General features: G+C 36.5%; 1 protein-coding gene across 8 annotated transcripts in view; it reads right to left on the reverse strand.

Moving 5' to 3' along the window:
* LCLAT1 (lysocardiolipin acyltransferase 1) overlaps window positions 1-20801 on the reverse strand; it is a 181698-nt gene that overhangs the window by 70882 nt on the left and 90015 nt on the right. For all 8 annotated transcript variants that reach the window (XM_042933322.1, XM_042933323.1, XM_042933325.1 and 5 more), the window contains one exon: window positions 4667-4813. In XM_042933322.1, coding sequence (XP_042789256.1) covers window positions 4667-4813 — 147 coding nt within the window. The remainder of the gene's footprint in view (window positions 1-4666; window positions 4814-20801) is intronic.

Below are 20801 nucleotides of genomic sequence, written 5' to 3' on the forward strand. Positions count from 1 at the left end.
TATCCTGGGTATGGGACTCCAAAATAGTTTTTGATAGACAGCCAGGGGGCCCTTCCATGGAATGAAGAATCCCAGGGACACTACAAAGATGAGTAGTTAACTACTCTTCAGTTTCCTCTTCTGGTGCATCACAGACTCTGGGGATCGGAACTCTGTCGTAGAATGGGAACACAAGTAGTTCTAAAAATGTAAGGTCACAACGTGGGGCAGTAGAGATAATCAGAGACACAAAGAGATTAGAGATGCAGATTTTTCCTTCCATCCCACTTCATCTACCCAACCCCGGACTCTGATTATTAGTAAGCATACCAGCCTCCCTCTTTCTGACCACAGCCTCCTGTCTCGTCAGCTCACTGCTGGTAACACTCCAGCCAGCCCTTCTTACTCCTTACACTTGGAGTTGACTACTGGCCACTCTGCATTCTCAAACCAGCCAGGCATGTTTCTACTTCAGGGTCTGTTCAGGTATTCCTTTCCCTGCCTGGAATGCCTTCCAGATACCTGCAAGGTTTTCTGCTTCATTCAATTAGTCTCTACTTTAAGAGAAATTTAACGGGCTTCTTTTGACAAACTTCTATAAAAGAGTACTCTATACCCTATCTATTCCTCTCCCTGTCCTTATCTTGCTTTATTTCTCTGCACAGCATTTATGAAGACTTGACATGTTTTTATTAACTGATTGGTTTTTTATTCTATCTTTCCTCATAGAATGTAAGCCTCATGAAAGTAGGGACTTTGTTTTGTGTATAAAACTTCATGTACTCACATTTCTTAAATGAAGAAATTCTATGTACAAAGTGTTTAATTACATGAAGTATTATAATTGTTAAAACCCAGAAAAGCTTTTTTTTTCCCCAAATCACAGACACAGAACTCAAAATTACAGTATACCAGCTGTTATGGTTAATTTTATTTATCAAAGTGGCATAGCCAGGTTACCCGGACAGTTGGTCAAATATTATTCTAGATGTTTCTGTGAAGGTATTTTTCACTGAGATTAATATTTAAATCAGAAGACTTTGCATAAACAGATTACTCTCCATAATATGGGTGAGCCATATCCAATCACTTACAGGCCTGAATAGAAAATGACTAACCTCCTCAAGCAAAAAAGAGGTCTGTCAGCAGACTGCCTCTGGACTTGAACTGCAGCTCCTCTCTGGGTCTCCAGACTAACTTACCCTGTAGATTTTTGACTCGATAAACCTCCACTACCATGTAAGTCAGTTCCTTAAAATAAAGTCCCAATTCCCATCAAAACTTCTCTCCATCTCACTCTCTCGCTCTACACACACACACACACACACACACACACACACACCCTGTTGGTTCTGTTTTTCTGGACCCCAACTAATAAACCAATATAAAACTCCCCAACCTTTAAAACACATGTTTTGAAAGAATAAATAATGAAAGGAGAGATAATACCACATTAAGTGCAAAGAAAAGTGTAATTCCAGTTTCACCATTATTCAAAATTATATGTGTGTACATATGCACATATACATGTGTATGTGTGTGTGACCAAATGACCAAAGCAATGGACCAAAATTACAATGGTATTTGTTTGTGGGCAGTGGGATTATAATTCTTGTGCTCTCTTCTATGTTTCTAAATTTCCCCAAATTCACATCTATCACTTCCATACGCAAGAAAAAAGTTACAACCAATAACATATAAAGATAAAATATATGTAAAGTTACATTTAAAAACACTAATTTGAAAATGTTGCAAGCCAGTTGGACTCTGAACTTAAGGTTATAAAACATTCCCTTCAGGCTTAAAAAAAAAAAAAACAAGTTTCAAGTTAACTGTGGTAACTAAAAACACCCTTGAATTAACAGACACTTTTTCAAAGACAATCATTATCTTAACTCAAAACTACATGTATAACCCTGTTAAAAAAAACTTCTGAAAGCTTCAGGACCTGTTTTTTCTAGCTTTTGTAAGCTGACCTTAAAAAATGTAAATATCATTTTAACTTAAAAAATATACAACCACAACATGTAATGGTGAGCAGAACCCTGAAAATAAGCAACTAGATGTTAAGTTCATCACATAAAAGAGACAGCTGAGAACAAATACAGACTGAAAAAAGTTTTAAATATATACTTCATAGGCTCTGAAGATCTAACATATAAGCATTTTAACACTAATATACCATAAAGTCACACCAATCCAGAAGCTTTTTTTCCTTTAGCTTTTAATGACTAAGTAACTTCTAAAGCTGCCATTCTTTAATGTACGTTTTGGCATTTGCAAATATAAACCAATCTATCACTTCAGTAAATTACCTTTTATAATATGGCTGATATTTCAACACCCAAATATATTCTACATTCTTTTTTTTAAAGTTTATTTATTTTGAAAGAGAGAGAGAGAGCAAGCATGAGCGAAGGAGGGGCAGAGAGAGAGGAGAGGAGAATCCCAAGCGGGTTCCACGCTGGCAGTGCAAAGCCCGATGTGGGGCTCTATCTCACAAACCGTGAGATCATGACCTGAGCCGAGAGAGTTGGATGCTTAACTGACTGAGCCACCCAGGCACCCCAAAGTATTACATTCTTAACTATTATAAGATTTAAATATGGCTATGTGTCCATGGTAATTTCCTAATGATAGTTCAGTTCTGGGAATCAATTAATCTACAAGCTACAATACATTTTCAAGCTTCAATGATATGTATCCAATATTATCCTCAGTATTATTCTCTGTGATCCAACTACTTTTAGAATTTTAACTATAAAAATCAAACCTATATAGTAAGCATATATTAGTACATTAGTACATAATACTACTGAATAAAAATTGCCATGGTTCACTTAGCTCCATCCAAACAGGTAAGTCCAAGATCTCTTCCGTGATATCAACGGTGAATGTTTCCCAAAATATCTGAATTTTCCTCATTAACATATTATGGCTTAGTCACCCATTCACTTAAATAGTTGTATAAAATATATTTTTCATCTTGAACTCTCTTTGTAGGTACCAGGTTCCACAAATTATTATGTCCACATAATGAATTAGTATGTTCATTTACATCTTCTCCCCTCTTAAGCTCTAAAAGTTGCCCTGAGTTCTCAGTAGCTCTTGAGTTGCCTCGATCTGGTCTTGAAGATTTGGAAGACAAGTTCATGTTCTGTCTCTCCATACTATTTGTGACTTTTAGACTTTAGTTTGTCTTCTCTCGTACAGCAGACCTTCATTGACTGGATCCTTCCCAAATTCTACTGTATCTTTCTTGAAGTAGCCAGGTTATTAACAGCTTTAAAATTTTGCTCTTTTGAGTCGGATTCTATAGAACTGCTTCCTGTCCAAGCTTACCCACCCTGCCAATATTCAACCACAACAGTTCTTCTGTCTTAAATGCTAGACTGCAGTAGGTGGCTTCATCTGCAAAAATGATCTGTGCCTTAAAAAGTGTGAGAACCACTGATCTGGAAGAATAAAAGACTATTTTGGTTTTAATCTTGTAAAGAATTCCTTGAGATCCACTGGTATTCTTGGCCCATGCATATAGTTTAATAACTGGGAAGGCACAAAAGTCCTAAATATATCCTCCTGTGTCCCCTCCACAAATCTGTGGTAGCTGAATTTTCTTGAGGACAGGACAAAGCCTTTCCTGCTTATAGTAGGGATAAAGCTTTAAAATACCCAGAGAAAGGGGCACCTGGGTGGCTCAGTCAGTTAGGTGTCCAACTTCGGCTCAGGTCATGATCTCACAGTTTGTGAGTTCAAGCCCCGTGCCAGACTCTGTGCTGACAGCTCAGAACCTGGAGCCTGCTTCGGATTCTGTGTCTCCTTCTCTCTCTGCCCCGCCCATGCTCACGCTCTGTCTCTGTCTCTCCCTCTCTCTCTCTCTCTCCCCCCTGCCCCAAAAATAAACATTATAAAAAATTTTTAAGAAATACCCAGAAAAAGGCAACATAATGACTTAAATCAACAATAAATGAATGGGTTACATCATATGTTTTTCTTAGGAAAAAAAGTTGAGAAAGAAGGGCTTGATGGATAAATATATGTATCTTGAAAGAGGACAGAGAATATATAGAACAGGAAGGGGATTTTAAAATTAGCCTTTATTCTTAACATTTCATTGGCTATTTGGGTTTGTGTGTGTGTGTGTGTGTGTGTGTGTGTGTGTGTGTGTACAGTGGTTCCATACAAACCATATACAATTATATAAAAAGCTGATACATGATATATATAGTGAGACTTAAAACATAAAGCTTGGGGCACCTGGGTTGCTTAAGTGTCTGACTCTTGATTTCAGCTCAGGTCATCCCAGAGTCTTGAGATCGAGCCCCACACTGGGCTCCACACTAAGTGTAGAGACTGCTTAAAATGCTCTCTCTCTCTTTGCCTCTGACCCTCTCCCCTACTCACGCTCTAAAATAAATACTGTAATTAAAAATAAAATAAAAATATAAAGCTCTAGGATGGCAAGTAGGAACAGTAATGGCCTCTTGAAGTTGCCCATCATAGATTCTATGGTCTGGAAACCAGGAATTCTAGGTTCTGACGTGCTACTGATGAACTGAGTGAGTGATCTTAGTGGCAGGCCATTAATCTTAGTTCAGTTGCTTCATGTGAGGAATAAGTTTAGACTAAATGATTTCTAAGTTCCTTCATGTTTTAAAATTCTGTGATCTAATCCTAGGTTACCTACCTGTGAGATCAGTCCCTTCTGGGAATATGAGGAGTTGAAGTGGTTCATGGATGTCACAAAAATAATCAATCATGTCTTCAAAATGGCTCTTGTCATCCTTCCATTTCCTATGAATGAAGATATAGGCAGCAGCCTGCATGGCCCAACCTAGAATCAATTTAACAAGTATTTACATATAATTTTATTACCAATATCCACATAGTATTGAGTATTTCAATTTTTTTTTTTTTTTACTATGGATTAGTTACTATCCTAATCACCTCACGATATACCTTGGGTTAAATAACACCTATACCAGAGAATAGTCTTAAAGGGTTTGCAAAATTCTCAAAAACTTTTTTTCAAGCCAAGCCTAGCTATTAAAATAGCAAGGAAAAAAACTTTCCTAATATTTACCAGTAAACCATCCAAAGTTTTAACAATCCTAACCAGACATTTTAACCAAGGTACCTACAAGAGATATACAACAATATGTTATTAGGCTTATAAAACAGTAAGCAAAGGATTGTTCTCAAGTCATGTATACAAGCATTCTCTTTCATATTTCCCATTCTGTACCAGTCAATCTCTAAATTCAACTATTTTCAATGCTGGCCACTTCTTTAGATTTTATTGAAAAGACAAAATGTGTAATGGGTACTAAACACACTAACCAGAATATACACTGTGATCACAATCCCTTTACACTTAGGGCGAATCAACCTTGCTACCAAAGAGGCAGCCAGCCTTGGACGAGCCATGTTTTACCTAACCAGCCATCCCTTCCTGGCCAGAAATGACTAAAAGTAGTGTGGTAAATAGCTGACTTAAGGCAGCCAATCTATAGCCTGTTCAATAGTCTATGAAGCACGAAACACTTGGCCCAAACACAGTAACTCTCGTGGCCAATCAAATGTTCTCTCTCAGAATTTTACCTGAGACCATGGAGAAAAAGCACTGGCAATATAAAGGTAAATGGATGGATAAAAAAGCAGATACTATGACAGTAGCAGCTGAGGGAAAATAAACATTGTACACTGTAGTACAGATCTAAAAATCTTGCTGAAGTGCCTAAAGTTGATTGTAATCCAGAGCAGAAGACAGTTTTAGTCTCCACAAGCTGGCCAGTCTATGGATCCGCCTCTCGGGTGTCCGTAAGAGTCCATCTCCCTTACAGCCACGTGTATCTTTGCAGTAAGTGGTAGTTCCTTGCAAACAAAGAACACAACTAAAACGATAGTTTTAAAACGTCATTTGGTAAAGACAGTGGCACCCTGGGAATATATAAAAGGATCATTAAGTCATTTGTTAATGATTTTAAAAACCATAAGACTCTTTGGTTTGAATAAGTCCGAGCTAGAATACTGGAGTCTACAAATGCAAATGAACACACACCCAACAACCCACTTCAGCGTAGGTCTTGCTGCTGTACTCCCAATTATTAGTCACGCACTGTACTCTCAGTCATATCCATCAGTACTGGACTTGATCCCATCATCTCTCCTCCTTCACCCAAGGACACCGAGGCCCACAGTGTAGCACCTTTCGGCAGTGTAGCTCTGGAGTAAGATTGCCTGGGTTAGAACCATAGCTCTACCACAAAAGAGCTGTTCAGTCTTTGTCCCTCACCGACCCCAAATGTCAAAATGAGCATAATGCCGTGATAGTATGTACCGAATAGGGAGTGTTTTAAGAACTAAGACTTATCACAAACTGCCAATAAATAATAGCTATTATCATTATTGTGATTAAGAAGTTATAATAATACTAAGAATATTATATCAAGGAACATAAAAATGTAACAAGTTCCTATTCACAATATCAAAACAAAAATGCTTTAACGGTCAGTTATATGAATATGCCACAACTTATACTCTTGAGGGAGAGATTTCTTAGCTATTAGGAATAAAGTTAATATGGATATTCTTGTATCTTTTGTCAAATGCAAGCACTAAGTTCTATAGAGTTGAGTACTCAGGAGTGAAGCAGCTTCATCACAGGATTTACGTATGCCCAGCATCAGTAGACAGCATGTTTTCGAAGTGATTGTACCAACTGACACTCCTACGGCAACGTATGAGCGCTCTACCTGCTCTATTAATGGCCTCGGCAACTCTAGGTCTTATAGGTCCTTTTAATTTTAGCCCTTCTAATCCAGGTACAGTGGTTTGAGCTTGAATTTCTCTTATGATTAATGACAGTAACAGCCTTTTCATATGCAAGTCTTCGATGTCTTTGTGAAGCGCTTCTCCAAACTTTTTGCACACACATACACAGTAAATCTATATAACTCTAGGTTTCAAAGATACAATATGCCAAATATCATCCCTCAATCTGTAGCTTGCATTTTCTCTCCCTTAACGGTGTCTTGTTATGCACTAACATCTAACACTAATGAAGCCCAATTTACAAATCTTTTCCTTGTGGCTGGTGCTTGTAGTGCATCATTTAAGAAATTTTTGCCTGCTCCAAAGTTAAGAAGACATTATTCCATGTATTCTTCTAGAAGCTCTACTGTTTTAACTTTCACATTTTGGTTTATAATCCATCTCAAATGAATTTTTATATATCATGTGAAGTAGCAGCATAGGTCCTATTTTCCATATGGATATTCAAATGACAAGTATTGAAAGGACCATGAGATCATTAAATAATAAAATATTTAAAAAGCATTACACAATAAATGAAAACCTATTACTATAAAAAAAGTATCAAACAAGATAAAAGTATATAGATTCAAACAAGAAATATGTCTTTATTACCACATCTTTCAACCCTGGTCCACCTGTCATAATTTGTTTTATAATCACAGCTAATAGTTTGATGTGACTTATTCTACATTTAAAAAATTCATTACATGTATGATTGGGGTTTTAAAAAAACACTTAAGAGTCATACCTTGTATACTGTTCTGTGATTTCCTTTTTTTCATTTAACGTGTCTATACATATGGATCTACTTCATTTTTTAATACCTGCACTGTATTCTTTACTAGTGTTTCTCAAACCAGTTTTAATTTTAATTCCTTAACCATTATTGACTAACAGTTTCGTAAAATACAATAAAATGAATTACTAGGGCAATGATCACACACTTGGAAGTTATAACAATGTCACGACACTCTAAAAATTCCCACCTACTATTCTTCCCTGTTTATGTCCTTACCTCATAGTGGACCAGCCAGAGTTTGCTAACAGTCACTGTTACAAGAATCACACTTTAAGTAACACTGTTCTGTGCAGATATACCATGATCTGCTAACCTATTAGCATTTAGGATATACCCAATCTGAGAATCTGTCTTTACTAGAAAAGTTTACTCCATTCACATTTATTAGGGGAACTGCTGTTTCTTTTCCTGACATTTATGTTTCATGTGTGTTGGACTTTGATTTCTCACCCACCTCTCTCCCCTTTTCTGTCTTTAGCTGAAATTACTAAGTTTTCTCAGCCTCTTTTCTTTGTTCTCTGATGCAGAGGTCAGCAAATTATGGACCAAATCCAGCCCACTGTCTTTGAATGGCACACAATCCAAGAATATTTTAGAAGATACGAAAAATACATCAAATTCAAATTTCACATTAATGAACAAAGTTTGATTGGAGCTCAGCCATACCCATTTATTTATATAGATTATCCATGGCTGCTTCTGTGCTGCAGGGGCTGAGTCAAACAGGTGCAGCAGAGACAGTACTGCCCACAATGCCTGAAATATTTTACTATCTAGCCCTTTATGAAACAGTTTGCTAACTCCTACTCCAGTGATTTGGAAACTGTATACTCTATTTTCTTCTTTTAATGGTCATCAAAGTTTTTTCAACTTTCTATTTTTGACAAACATTTAAACTTCCATAATTATATCAACATTGAGTCAGACAATAATGCTCTCCAAACAAAAAAGTATGTTTTCCTCTTGTCCCTTTTCCAAAATTTGTATAAATCATCTACTAGTTCTCCAAAGTTGCTATTACTAACACATTCCTTATGCTTCACAGAAACAATTTTTTTTTTCATGGAAACAATTTTAATTACTTAGACCTGATTCAAGTTCACTGGCTTCCCTGCTTATCACTGGTTCTTTTATCTTATGTCCTTGTTAGTCCTCCTGAAGGAATTTCTTTCAATAAATGTTTGACTCTTTGCATTCCTAAAATGTATTTATTTGTCCTCAACTTTTTGGAGGGTAGTTTCGCTAAACACAAAACTTGAAATTCCAAATCATTTTCCCCTTAGAATTTTAAAGCTTTTTTTCCCCACACTCTTCCATCATCTAATATGGCTTGTGAGAAACTGGACATCAATCTGATTTGTGGAGATAACCAAATTTTCCCCTCTGGAAGCTTTCATGATTTCCTCTTTATTCTTAGTTTTATGAAATGTGACCTGTATGAGTCTAGGTGAGGCATATTTTCATTAGTGTCTGCCCAGCAGTCGTTACATTCCTCCAATATGAGTCTTTAACACTGGGACTGTTCTTTTAGGTATTTAAGAAAATACACTTTCTCCTCTTCATTCTCTCAAACTTTCTCTCTGGAACTTCTGTTAGCTAGATGTTAACTTCTGGACTCATCTTCTCCTACTTTTCATCTCCTTTCAATTGACATTGTGCTCAAGGAAAATCCAATCCATTGGTTTCATCATCTACCTTACTAGTCTGATTTTATCTGGCCTACTTACTGAGTTTATTTCAGCAATTGCCTCTTTAATTTTTAAGACGTACAGTTGGTTCTTTCTATAGCAGCCAATTATTATGGACAAACAGCAAAATATAGAAGCTATGACAAATAAGAGTAATAATTTTAATAAAACTGCTCAGTGAATGATTGCCATGTGCCCAATATTATTCTAAGCTGAATTGTTAATTCTCAAGACAACCCTATGAATTAGGCAAAATTATTATCCTATTTTATGGATAAGGAAACTGAGGCATACTGAAACTCAAAGAGCTAATCAGTGGTTAAAACCAAGTTTCAGACAGAGACAATCTGGCTCCATAGCTGATGTTTTCAACCAATGTGCTAAACAGTCTCTCTGCAATATATACTTAAATCTCTTTAAAGGTATTAGGTAAATAAACATAGTTTAAGTTCTTCTAGGAGAATTATATATTCCTCAGAGGTTAGACTTCCCATTTTTTTTTTTTTAGTACTAGACTCTCTTTAACACTGTGCATTTTCCTCAAATTTCAATTCTAAACTGTCTTCAAATTTATAAAGGATGTTCTAGACTGAATGATACTGACAGGTAAAATGTATTTCTCCAAACCAAGTGAGAATATCTGTTGCTCCCTTGGGGAAAGGGAGCTGTAGCAAGACTTCTGGGGCTGTGCCATGAAACTTGTCTGATGGCCTGTATATGTCTCAGAAATCCCAGAAAGGGAAGTAAAATGGATGCATCAGTCAGGTTCTTGTACCTTTCTCCTCTAAAGATGGGATTATTCTTCTCCTTTGCGCCTTCGCCTTCTAAAATCCATTTGTACATCACTAATGCTTCTGAATTTTTTCTACTCCCTTAAGCTTGAACGTTTTTCTCCCTTTCATAAGAATCACAGGAACAATCTTGTGAATTTTTTTCCCCCATGTCATTGCCATCAATGTATACTTTGTGTTTAAAGCAATATCCACAGTTTTAACATTCTGGAGATCCTCAAACATACATTTTTATGACATTTACTTCACACGTCTATGGCTGGATAAATAACAGTACAATTGATCGTGTCATCTGAAATTAGTCTGTATTACTTGTTTTTTTCATACTTTTCCACTGGAGGGCATTCCATCCATCACCTGAATTTCTCAGACAAGGATTGGGAGTCTGGCAGGTTTATAAAGACAGATTTTGTGCATGCTGGCATGGCTCCTTCTGTCTTCCTTCTAAAACCCCATTTATGTTATCAGCATTGCCTTCTCTTTCTCAAAGCAGACAAGAGTAATCCCCAAGCATACTCTATTGTCAAAAACCACTGTATAATTTTAGAAACTGGTTTTCCTTGGCTTAAATTTTCTTTTATCAAATTTCAGAGTTGTATTAAAAAAAAAAAACCGAATTGAGTGGATTTTTAACATCATGCACTCTTTCTGATTAAAAAAAAGCTCTTTACACATTTTTTTTTTCCTTTTTTCCACTTCAATGCGGATACAGTTAAGGGAATCATAAAAACATCTGCACTACTCACCTAGTCCTATGAAAACTGAACTTCAAAGATAAATTAATCTGATGTATCACTGTTGTCCATGTATTCATTAATTCATTATGGTTATCTACTATGAGACTATAAATGTGACACCAAAAACAACATGGAAGAGACAAATTGTTCTCTTCATTACATCTTCAATCCTAGGGGAATGTTATCCACAGGCATCTAATAAATGAGAATGAGTGATATAAACAGATGCAAATTTTTGTATAAACTTATATCACAACAGTCATGAGCAAATACTGTATTTACTGAGGGTGCAGTTATGCACAATGATAATTTACATATAAATCCAGAACAAGTAATTATTTCTCAGAATTTCAACTTTGGTCAGGGTGTTAAATGCTACACAAAGTTAGGGAAGCCCTATCTTCTTTGAACTCAACATTTTATATTAGGTAATGCTGTCTACATCCCTCTCATAAGCTGCTTAACTTGCAAGATAAAAACCAGCCTTACTGCAAATTTCACAGACTCCACAAAGAGATTAACCTATCTACCTGCAGAGAGTAGGATGTCGTGCTTGACACTAAGGAAACACCTACTGATGGCTTTTGGTTGGCGAGATAAGGCTCCTTGCTTATAATTTGTGGGTTCACACTAGTGTGGGACTAAAATCTGTCTTTCATACTGGGCAAGATTTCCCATTTAATCAATTTCCTAGATGAACTGACATCTAAGAAGCCCACTGCTGTGCAAAATGAATTCCTAAGTGAAGCACATTACTAGTTCTGTACACTGAGAAGAACAACTAGCATGTGATAGGCAGAATAATGTCCCCACAAAATAGGTCTATCCTCATTCCCAGACCTGTGAGTATGTGACATGGCAAAAAAGAATCAGCTGAACTTACGACAGGAAGATTATCCTGGATTAGCCTACTGGACCCAATGCAATCAGAGGGGTCCTTAAAAGTGGGAGAGGGAAGCAGGAAAAGACTCATGCAAGCGAGAGGGATGCGACCAGTCTTTATTGGCTTTAAAGGTGGAGAAAGGGGGCCAAGTGCAAGGGACTAAGTGTCCAATTAAAGCTGGAAAAATCAAGGAAACCGATTCTATACAAAAGCCTACAGAAAGAAACCAGTCCTGCCAATGCCTTGATTTTAGCCCAAACAGAGTCACCTCAGACTGGTAACCTCCATAACTGTGAGATGATAAATGTGTGTTGTTTAAGCCACTCTACTCACAGTACAAGCACTAATAGGAAACTAATACAGAGCACAATCAGGGCCAAGATCTCAGTTTCTAATAGCATTCATTAAGAAATGGAACTAGGATTCCTTAGAGAAATGTGGAGTCCAGGGCTGGGGAGGGAAAATACAAAAATCTTATACCACTAGAAAGTGAAAAGTTAAAAAAAGGTTTAAAAAAAAAAAAAAAAAAAAAAAAAAAAGATGGAGGCCCAAAAAGACACAAACGCCAACCTCCAAGATATTCCACTGGACAAAGCCATACAATGTCAACACTGTAATAAATAATACGAAATTATAACCCAAAGGAAAAAATATCAACAAGTTCATATTGGTATAATTAAATGACTGAATAAATAAATAAATGAGAAGGGACAAATCTTCCTTACAGAATTACAAATAAAATATGTAGACACTCCTCACTGCAGGAGGTAAAGTTCAATACCCACCCCCTCCCAGCCCTTGTACGTGGGCTGCTGTTAGTGAATAAACATATATAAAAAGGGGGAGAAAACAGAAACTTTATGGTGGAGAAACCTGGCAGGCACCACCTTAAGACAAATGATTACAATTAACAGCACCAGTGATAAGCCATGTGGATATCATGGACCTCCCTGCTAAAATGAGAAGAGCACTTTATCTCCATGGTGCTTTTCCCTCTAACCCATAGCCCCCATCTAATCATGAGAAGATATACAAACTCAAATTGAAGAACATTCTACAAAGTATCCAACCAGTACTTGTCAAAAGCACCAAAACAAAGAGAGACTGCCACTGAATGGAGACTAAGGAAACATGGTGACCAGAAGAAAGGACAGGATCCTCAACTGGCTCCTGGCACAGAAAAAGGACATCTGAAATCCGAATGAGATCTGTAGTTAATGGGATTGTACCCTCTTCTTTTGATACATGTCCTAAAGAAGCTAGGTGAAGAGAAACATTTTTTGTACTATCTTTGCAAGTTTTCTATAAATCTAAAATTATTCCATATAAAAAGGTGTTTAAGAATCAGCTATTAGTTGATCCAAATTTTTGCTTGATTAAAAATATATATATAAATAACCACTGCTTTGCATTCTAAACTCAGAGACCTTAATATTCTTACTTGGGATTCATTTACCATTTACTTGACTATAATAGTTAAAAGATTATCAGTAACAACATTTCTAAGATATAGTTTTGGCATTATTTGTACCGTGGAGGAACATTTCTAATTCTTGGCTACATCATATGTCCCTGCCTGGTGTTCATTACACAATGGTGTAACACTCAGAAATATCTGACTGCAAGCACAAGGAAAATGTTTTCTGTAAGATTTATGATAAGGAATAAGAAAAAAAACCCACAATTTTTTTGAAACTCCTCTAATAATGACATATATAATAAATCTAACAGCCAATTCGTTTTTTCCTCAGTATTGCAATGCTGCCTTTCTCATAATAAAAAATAAAATAAATAAAATTTCAATTTAGAGAGCCCTCTCTTAGCCACAAGTGAAAGGACAGCTGAAGGCAGTGCAGTCCAGTTCTCTATTGACATTAAGGTCAGGGTCCATGGGGTCCACTGGGGCCATCTCTCCTATCTTTTTACTATTATTATAAAGTACTCTTTTCAAAGTTGGCTCAAACTGATCACTGAAAGATTTATTTTGTTTGTGCTTCTCCACTAAATGCAAAACAGACACAAGACCCTAAAGCTCCCCCCTAATTCTTTCACTGCTCTCTCCTAAAAATCACCCTGTCATAAAAGCATTCTTTTTAGGTAATTTTTAGAATCTACTTATTAATTTAAGCAAAGGAATCCCTTCATTTTCAGTAGGCATAGGGGTACTGAAAAGCCTAGAATCGAAACACGCTTCATAAGCTCATATTTATTTGGGAGGCCAAGCAGCCTGAAGCAATGCAAATCTGACTGGGGTATCAGAGATGGTTCACATCTCTAATTGGGATATCCAACTGAGGTAACCAATTGTATTAACTTCAGTAAGTGATTGCTTGGATGGCCTTAAAGCCCAGAGCAGTTTCTCCCACCCCAAAGAAACTGTAAACTTCCATACAGCTCAGGCTTTAAGTTTTGTTAAGGAGTAAACTAACAAATTCAAAAGCTTCATTTAAATTACTTAGATCTCAAGACAATCCTAAAGAGTTACTTAGTTTTCAGTATAATCCTAGAAAGAAGTATAATCCTGGTATATAGACTGGCACATGACTTAACTGAACTGAACCTTTGTTCCCAATGGGTTTCCCTCCCTCCCTGACCACCCCTCGCCCCCGCCAAAAAAAGGCATCAAAACTCATCTCAGCCAAGTAACTCTGGCAACTGAAACTATAAAATCAACAATTACAAGAACTCATTTTGCAACTAGAATTGCTAAGATGAAACTGATCTTTGCTTTGTATCTGAAAAGACACAGATCTGAATGTGATATCTAGCCACAGAACTAAAAGGTTTAATATACTGCACTATATTTCATTTGATGGTTTTCATAAAGATTTTGATTCATGATAAGCACTGAATAAAATGTACTGAATGAGTAAATCAATCATTGGATATTTTTCTTTAGAGCGTGGTGAAATGGGGAAAGCAAATTTTTGGCCATGAATGACAGAATACTAATCTGGAAGTCATATAAACAATCTGGATTTATGTTTCTTACATAAAATAAAGCTGGCCCCAAGGCTGGTTCGGAGGCCAGGCTCTCGTTTTCTACTCCGCCATCCTCTTGGACACAAGACAGCTGCGGCAGCTCCAAGTATGATGTGCTCTAACAATAATGTCCCAAGTAGGAAAGAGGCAGCTCCATCCTCCCTTCATCAACTCTTGCCCTTTGATGAAGGAGGAAATCTGCCCTAGAGCCTCCTGACACACTCCCTCCCTTTTGTCTTGACACTGGCTATTAGGAGGCAGAGAAAGTATCAGGTATTTTCATCCTGTCATGAGATGTATACATTAATAATAATTAAAAAAAAAAAAAACGGTTCACTGTCAAAAATGGTGAAACATCATCTTTGTCTGGCCTTTAGGTGTTTAGTAATAAATGCAACAACACAGGGAACAAGGCTGCTGCGAAATCTTCTATAATTTAGATACAAGAAGAAGCCAGACATTGATCAGTTTCTTGTGGTTTAGCCATACAAAAGTTTGCTGTGAGAGTAACAGCTACAGTATAGGTATTAAGTAGCCAGGATTTGTGTAGTTAGTAACCAGGAACCCTTGACGAGAAGTCCCCTTTGAAGAAAGGGTCACAGAGGGAGCTTCAAATATGTTTGTGGAAGAGATTCCTTCCCGGAAGGCCAAACCAGTTGTTAGCCTGGATGATGAACACACTTATCTAAGGTAGGCGACAAAACTCATGTCTTGGTTGTACCAAAGAAACTAGTGGGGCTGGGATGTTAGTGACACCAAGTCTTGTGAGAGATTTCTCCAATTAGAAATCTATTCCTCTTCGAGTTGTGAAGTAGCACTAATTTTTTTCTAAGTATAGTTGACACACAGTGTTACATTAGTTTCACGGTGATTTGACAACTCTATATGTATGTCATGCTCAGCACAAGTACAGCTACCATCTGTCACCATACAATACTATTACAATACCACCGACTACTTTTACCTATCCTGTACTTTCCACCCCTGTGATTAGTCCATAACTGGAAACCCACACTTCCCAGTCCCTCCTTCACCCATTTTTACCCGATACCTACCATCCACATCTTGTCAACCACCAGTTCTATTTATGTGTCTGTTTCTACTTTTTTGTTTATCCATTTGTTTCATTTCTTAGATTCCATATATACGTGAAATCACGTGATATTTGTCTTTCTCTGACCTATTTCACTTAGCATTATACCCTCTAAATCCATCCATATTGTCACGAATGGCAAGATTTCATTCTTTTTTATGGCTAATGTTCCATTGTATACATACAACATCTTCATTCATCTATTGATGGGCAGTTGGGTTGCTTTCCTATCTTGGCTATTGTAAATAATTCTTCAAGAAACATAGGATTGTATATATCTTTTCAAATTAGTGCTTTTGGTTTCTTTGGGTAAATACCTAGTACTGGAATTACTGGATTATATTTCTATTTTTAATTTTGGGGGGAGGCCCCATATTGTTTTCCACAGCAGCTATACCAATTTGCATTTCCACCAACAGTGCCTTAGGGTTCCTTTTTATGGACACCCTTGACAACACTTGTTACTTCTGACCTCTTGGATACTAGCTATTATAATGGAAGGTGATACCTCACTGTGGTTTTGATTTGCATTTCCCTGATGATCAGTGATGTTGAGCATCTTCTCATGTGTCTGTTGGCCATCTATACGTCTTTTTTTTTTTTTTTTTTAAGTTTATTTTGAGAGAGAACACACGTTGAGTGGGAAAGGGACAGAGAGAGAAGGAGAAAGAGAATCCAAGCAGGCTCTGCACTGTCAGCTTGGACCCTGATGCGGTGCTTGATCCCATGTTCAGTTTCACATCTAAACTGAAATCAAGAGTCAGACACCTAACCAGCTGAACGACCCAAGCACCCCAGCCATCTGTATATTCTTGGAGAAATGTCTATTCATGTCTTCTGTCCATTTTTTAACTGGATTGTGTGTGTGTGTGTGTGTGTGTTATTTAAGTTCTGTATATATTTTGGATATGAACCCCTTATTGGACATATCATTTATAAATGTCTTCTCCCATTCATTAGGCTGCCTTTTCATTTTGTTGATAGTTTCCTTCACTGTGCAAAAGATTTAATTTTGGTGTAGTCTCAATAGTTTGTTTTTGCTTTTATTTCCCTTGGCTCAGGAGACATATGTAGGAAAATGTTGCAAAGGCCAAAGTCAGAGAGATTCCGGTCTGTTTTCTTCTAGTTTTATGGTTTCGGGCCTCACATTTAGGTCTTCAATCTATTTTGAGTTTACGTTTTGTGTACGGTGTAAGAAAGTGCTCCTGTTTTCTCAACACCACTTACTGAAGAGACTGCTTTTCCCTATTGTACACCCTTGCCTCCTTTGTCACAGATTAGTTGTCTATATACACATGGGTTTATGTCTGGGCTCTCTATTCCGTCCCATTGATCTATGTGCCTGCTTTTGTACCAGTACAGTACTGTTTTGATTACTACAGCTTTGTAGTACCTCTTGATATCTGGGGTTGTTTGTGACACCTCTGAGTTTCCCTTTTCTTTCTCAAGGTTCTTTTTGGCTATTTGGGGTCTTTTGTGAGTCCATACAAATTTTAGGGTTTTTTATTCTAGATCTGTGAAAAACGCTATTGGTATTTTCATAGGGATTGTATTGAATCCGTGATTTGCTTTGGGTAGCATGGATATTTTAATAATATAAACTCTTCCATTCCATGAGCATAAAATATCTTTCCATTGGTCTGAATCATCATCAGCGTCTTCATCAGTGTTTTATACTTTTCAGAGTACAGTCTTTTACCTCCTTGGTTAATTTTATTCCTGGGTATTTGATTCTTTTCAGTGTCATTGTAAATGGAACTGTTTTGTTCCCCTCTCTTTCTGCTACTTTATTAGTGTACAGAAATGCAACAGATTTCTATATGTCAATTTTGTATCCTGCAACTTTATTGAATTAATTTATTATAATAGTTTTTTTGGTAGAGTCTTTAGGGTTCTCTATGTGTAGTATCGTGTCATCTGCAAATAGTGACAGTTTTACTTTTTCGTTACCAGTCTGGATGTCTTTTAATTCTTTGACTGCTATGGCTAGGATTTCGAGTACTATGTTGAATAAAAGTGGCAAGACATCCTTGTCTTATTCCTGGTATCAGAGGAAAAGCTCTCAGTTTTTCACCATTCAGCATGATGTTAGCTCTGGGTGTTTCATATATATAGCCTTTATTATGTTGACCTCTAAGCTCACACTGTTTGCAGTTTTTATCATCAATAGGTATCTAATTTTGACAAATGCTTTTCCGCATCTATTGAGAGGATCATATGATGTTTACCCTTCATTTTGTTAATGTAGTGTATCACACTGATTGATTGGTAGATACTGAACCATCCTTGCATCTCTGGAATAAATCTCACTTGATCATGGCAAATGACGCTTTTAATATACAGTGTGAAATTGGTAAAGTAAAAATCAGGTCCACCAAACTGGATGAAGTCAAAGACTTCCAGGGCTTAAAGATATTAGTTTTAGAGAATGTCAATTTAAAGTAGGAGAAAGCAAATAGTAATAATAACAATAATAATAATAATAATAATAATAAAGAAAATAAAGTAGGAGGAAGCTATGTAGGAGAGGAAGAATTTTCCTTCTCATAGGAGATAAAGTTTGGTATTATAAATTGCAAATATCTCAAATAGGAAAACATCCATTCTTTGTGCTTAATACACAGTTGTTAATAAAAGTTAAGGTCACATCAATTTAGTAACTCTTAACACTGTAGGAGCAACGACATCTTTATTTCAACAATGTATACTTTACTAATCCTTATAAATACATCAATGAAACACAGTTAAGATGGAAAGTTGGACCACCTAAATGATTATCTTTGCATCAACACCTCCCTGTGTTACAGCACTTCCATGTGTACTAGCTGGGTGCACTATAATCGTTGTTGTTACTGGGGAGTTGTAGAGTAGACTTTGACTGTTTTATTCAGGATTGATAAAAAGAAAAATGCTTAGAAAACACCAAAGGTATTTGAAATAAAATTGCAGTTATTTCTGTAAATCAAATTCACAAAAAATATTTAATGTGACCAAAAATATTTAATGTTTTGGCAGACAGGTCAGTACTCTGGGAGGCCAAACTTGGGAGCTACCCCCCACCCAGTTTCAATTATCCTGGGAAAGCAGCCCAGCCCAGGTGAGCTTCTGGCATACACTCAGTCTGCGTGTCTTTAACAACAGAACCGATAGAAGCATTCATCAGAGGCCGTGCTGTAACTCCCCGTTCTCCCTGATCTCATTCTGAACAATCGTATTTCACAATTTCACATATTTCATAACAATTCTATCTCACAATTTGTGATTTTCCTACTTTTCACCATTCTGTTATGTTGCGGTTTTAGAATTGCAGAACTGCGTGACAATTTACTTTGAAACTATGATGTCAGGTCAGGGAGATTTTAAATTTAATACACAACATGGCCACTTTTTAAATCACTATCTCTTTAATATTTACTCCTCTTTATACTTTGGAAAGGCCTCAAACTCTTCTGCCACTAAGTGTCTGGAAAAATCAAGAAGCCATGAGTTGTGTAGGCACACATGAACAAAAAGCCCATTTGCCTGGTGATTCTGTACCAGGCAAATGGCTTTTTATGACATCTTTGGGTTAATATTTCATTTCATTAATTGCAACTAAGTGGTTACAAAGTTGGCTAAAAATAAAAATCTATGTGTATACTACCATTAGATACAGCTGATTTCTAACTATAGGACATTTTTGGTTAAAATTTAATTTCCTGTATCTTAGCAAACTCCACCAAACTATTAACTTTAACAAAATTCTTTATAACCTGACCTGGAATCTAAATACCCTTACTGATTTCTTTCCTAACCCGTTATATTAGTCTGTTATTTCACCTTAGTGAAAGAATTCTTAAATTCCAAACTCTCATCCATTCTCCAACTTGGCACTACAAATATAAAATATCATTTTTCTTTAGTCATTTGTAAATGAACTAAATAGATTAGAAAACCCTATTCTAAACATCCGGTAAACAAATATTTATCAGAAATAATTACAAATAGCAATATTAAATATTCCCTAAAGTCATGTCAAACTGTCAACAGGCTAAGTCTAGTATAGTCTGAAGCAGGACTGAGATGTTTCCATTCTTTTCCCTTTCATTTCCCCCTGCAAATTCCAGCTTTAATACTCTCATTTGCAAACATGCTCCATTTGAAGTTTGGTTTGATTTTCGTGTTTTGTTTTCTTTCTGCCTACATTTTTGCCTTAATTTTCTTTGCACTTATTCACCACTGGTTCTAAAATCATTTTCTCTAATCCATAATCAGTTCTCATTAAATTTTGCATTTTCAAGAAATCCTACCAAGTCTACAAATATTCAAGAACCTACAATATGAAGGATACTCTATAAGGAGCTTATAACTCATGTGGGGGTAAGATGTACAAATGGAAAAGCTAAGAATGAAATACTTAGGTAGGAATTCATGACAAAAGAGGAGAAAGATTTGTGACAATAAAAATGACAATACCAGTGAAGAGCAGGAAGAAATAAAGCTTAGGTGGTGGGATAAAGAGAAAGAGTATGGGTCTCTGAGACACGGGAAAAATGAGGGCCTAATATGGACCTCTGTGAGGCAAAAGGCAGAGGAGGGATGTTCCAAACGGAACTACAGAAGCGACAAGAAGCAGCAAAAGCACTCCACTGGAACTTAATCCTTACAACTACCCAATAAAGCAGTGCTACTTTTTTAACTGAAATGAAACTGATATATAACATTAATTTTAGGTGTAAAACAAACTGATTCCATATGAATATATACTGGGAAATGATCACTATAGTATGTCTAGTTAACATCATTACCCATAGATACAATAGATAATTTTTCTCATAAGAACTTTAAGCATCTACTCTCAGCAACTTCTAAATGTTCAATCTAGTATTATTAATTATACTTACCATGCTGTTTATTTTATCCCCATAACTTATTATTTTATGACTAGAAGTTTGTGCCTTTTGATCACCTTCACAAATTTTGCTAAATCCCCAACCCCCAGGCTCTGGCAACTACCAATGTGTTCTCTGCATCTGAATTCAGGTTTTGCTGTT

Source organism: Panthera leo, chromosome A3 (genome assembly GCF_018350215.1).
Source record: "Panthera leo isolate Ple1 chromosome A3, P.leo_Ple1_pat1.1, whole genome shotgun sequence".
Classification (NCBI taxonomy): Eukaryota; Metazoa; Chordata; class Mammalia; order Carnivora; family Felidae; genus Panthera; species Panthera leo.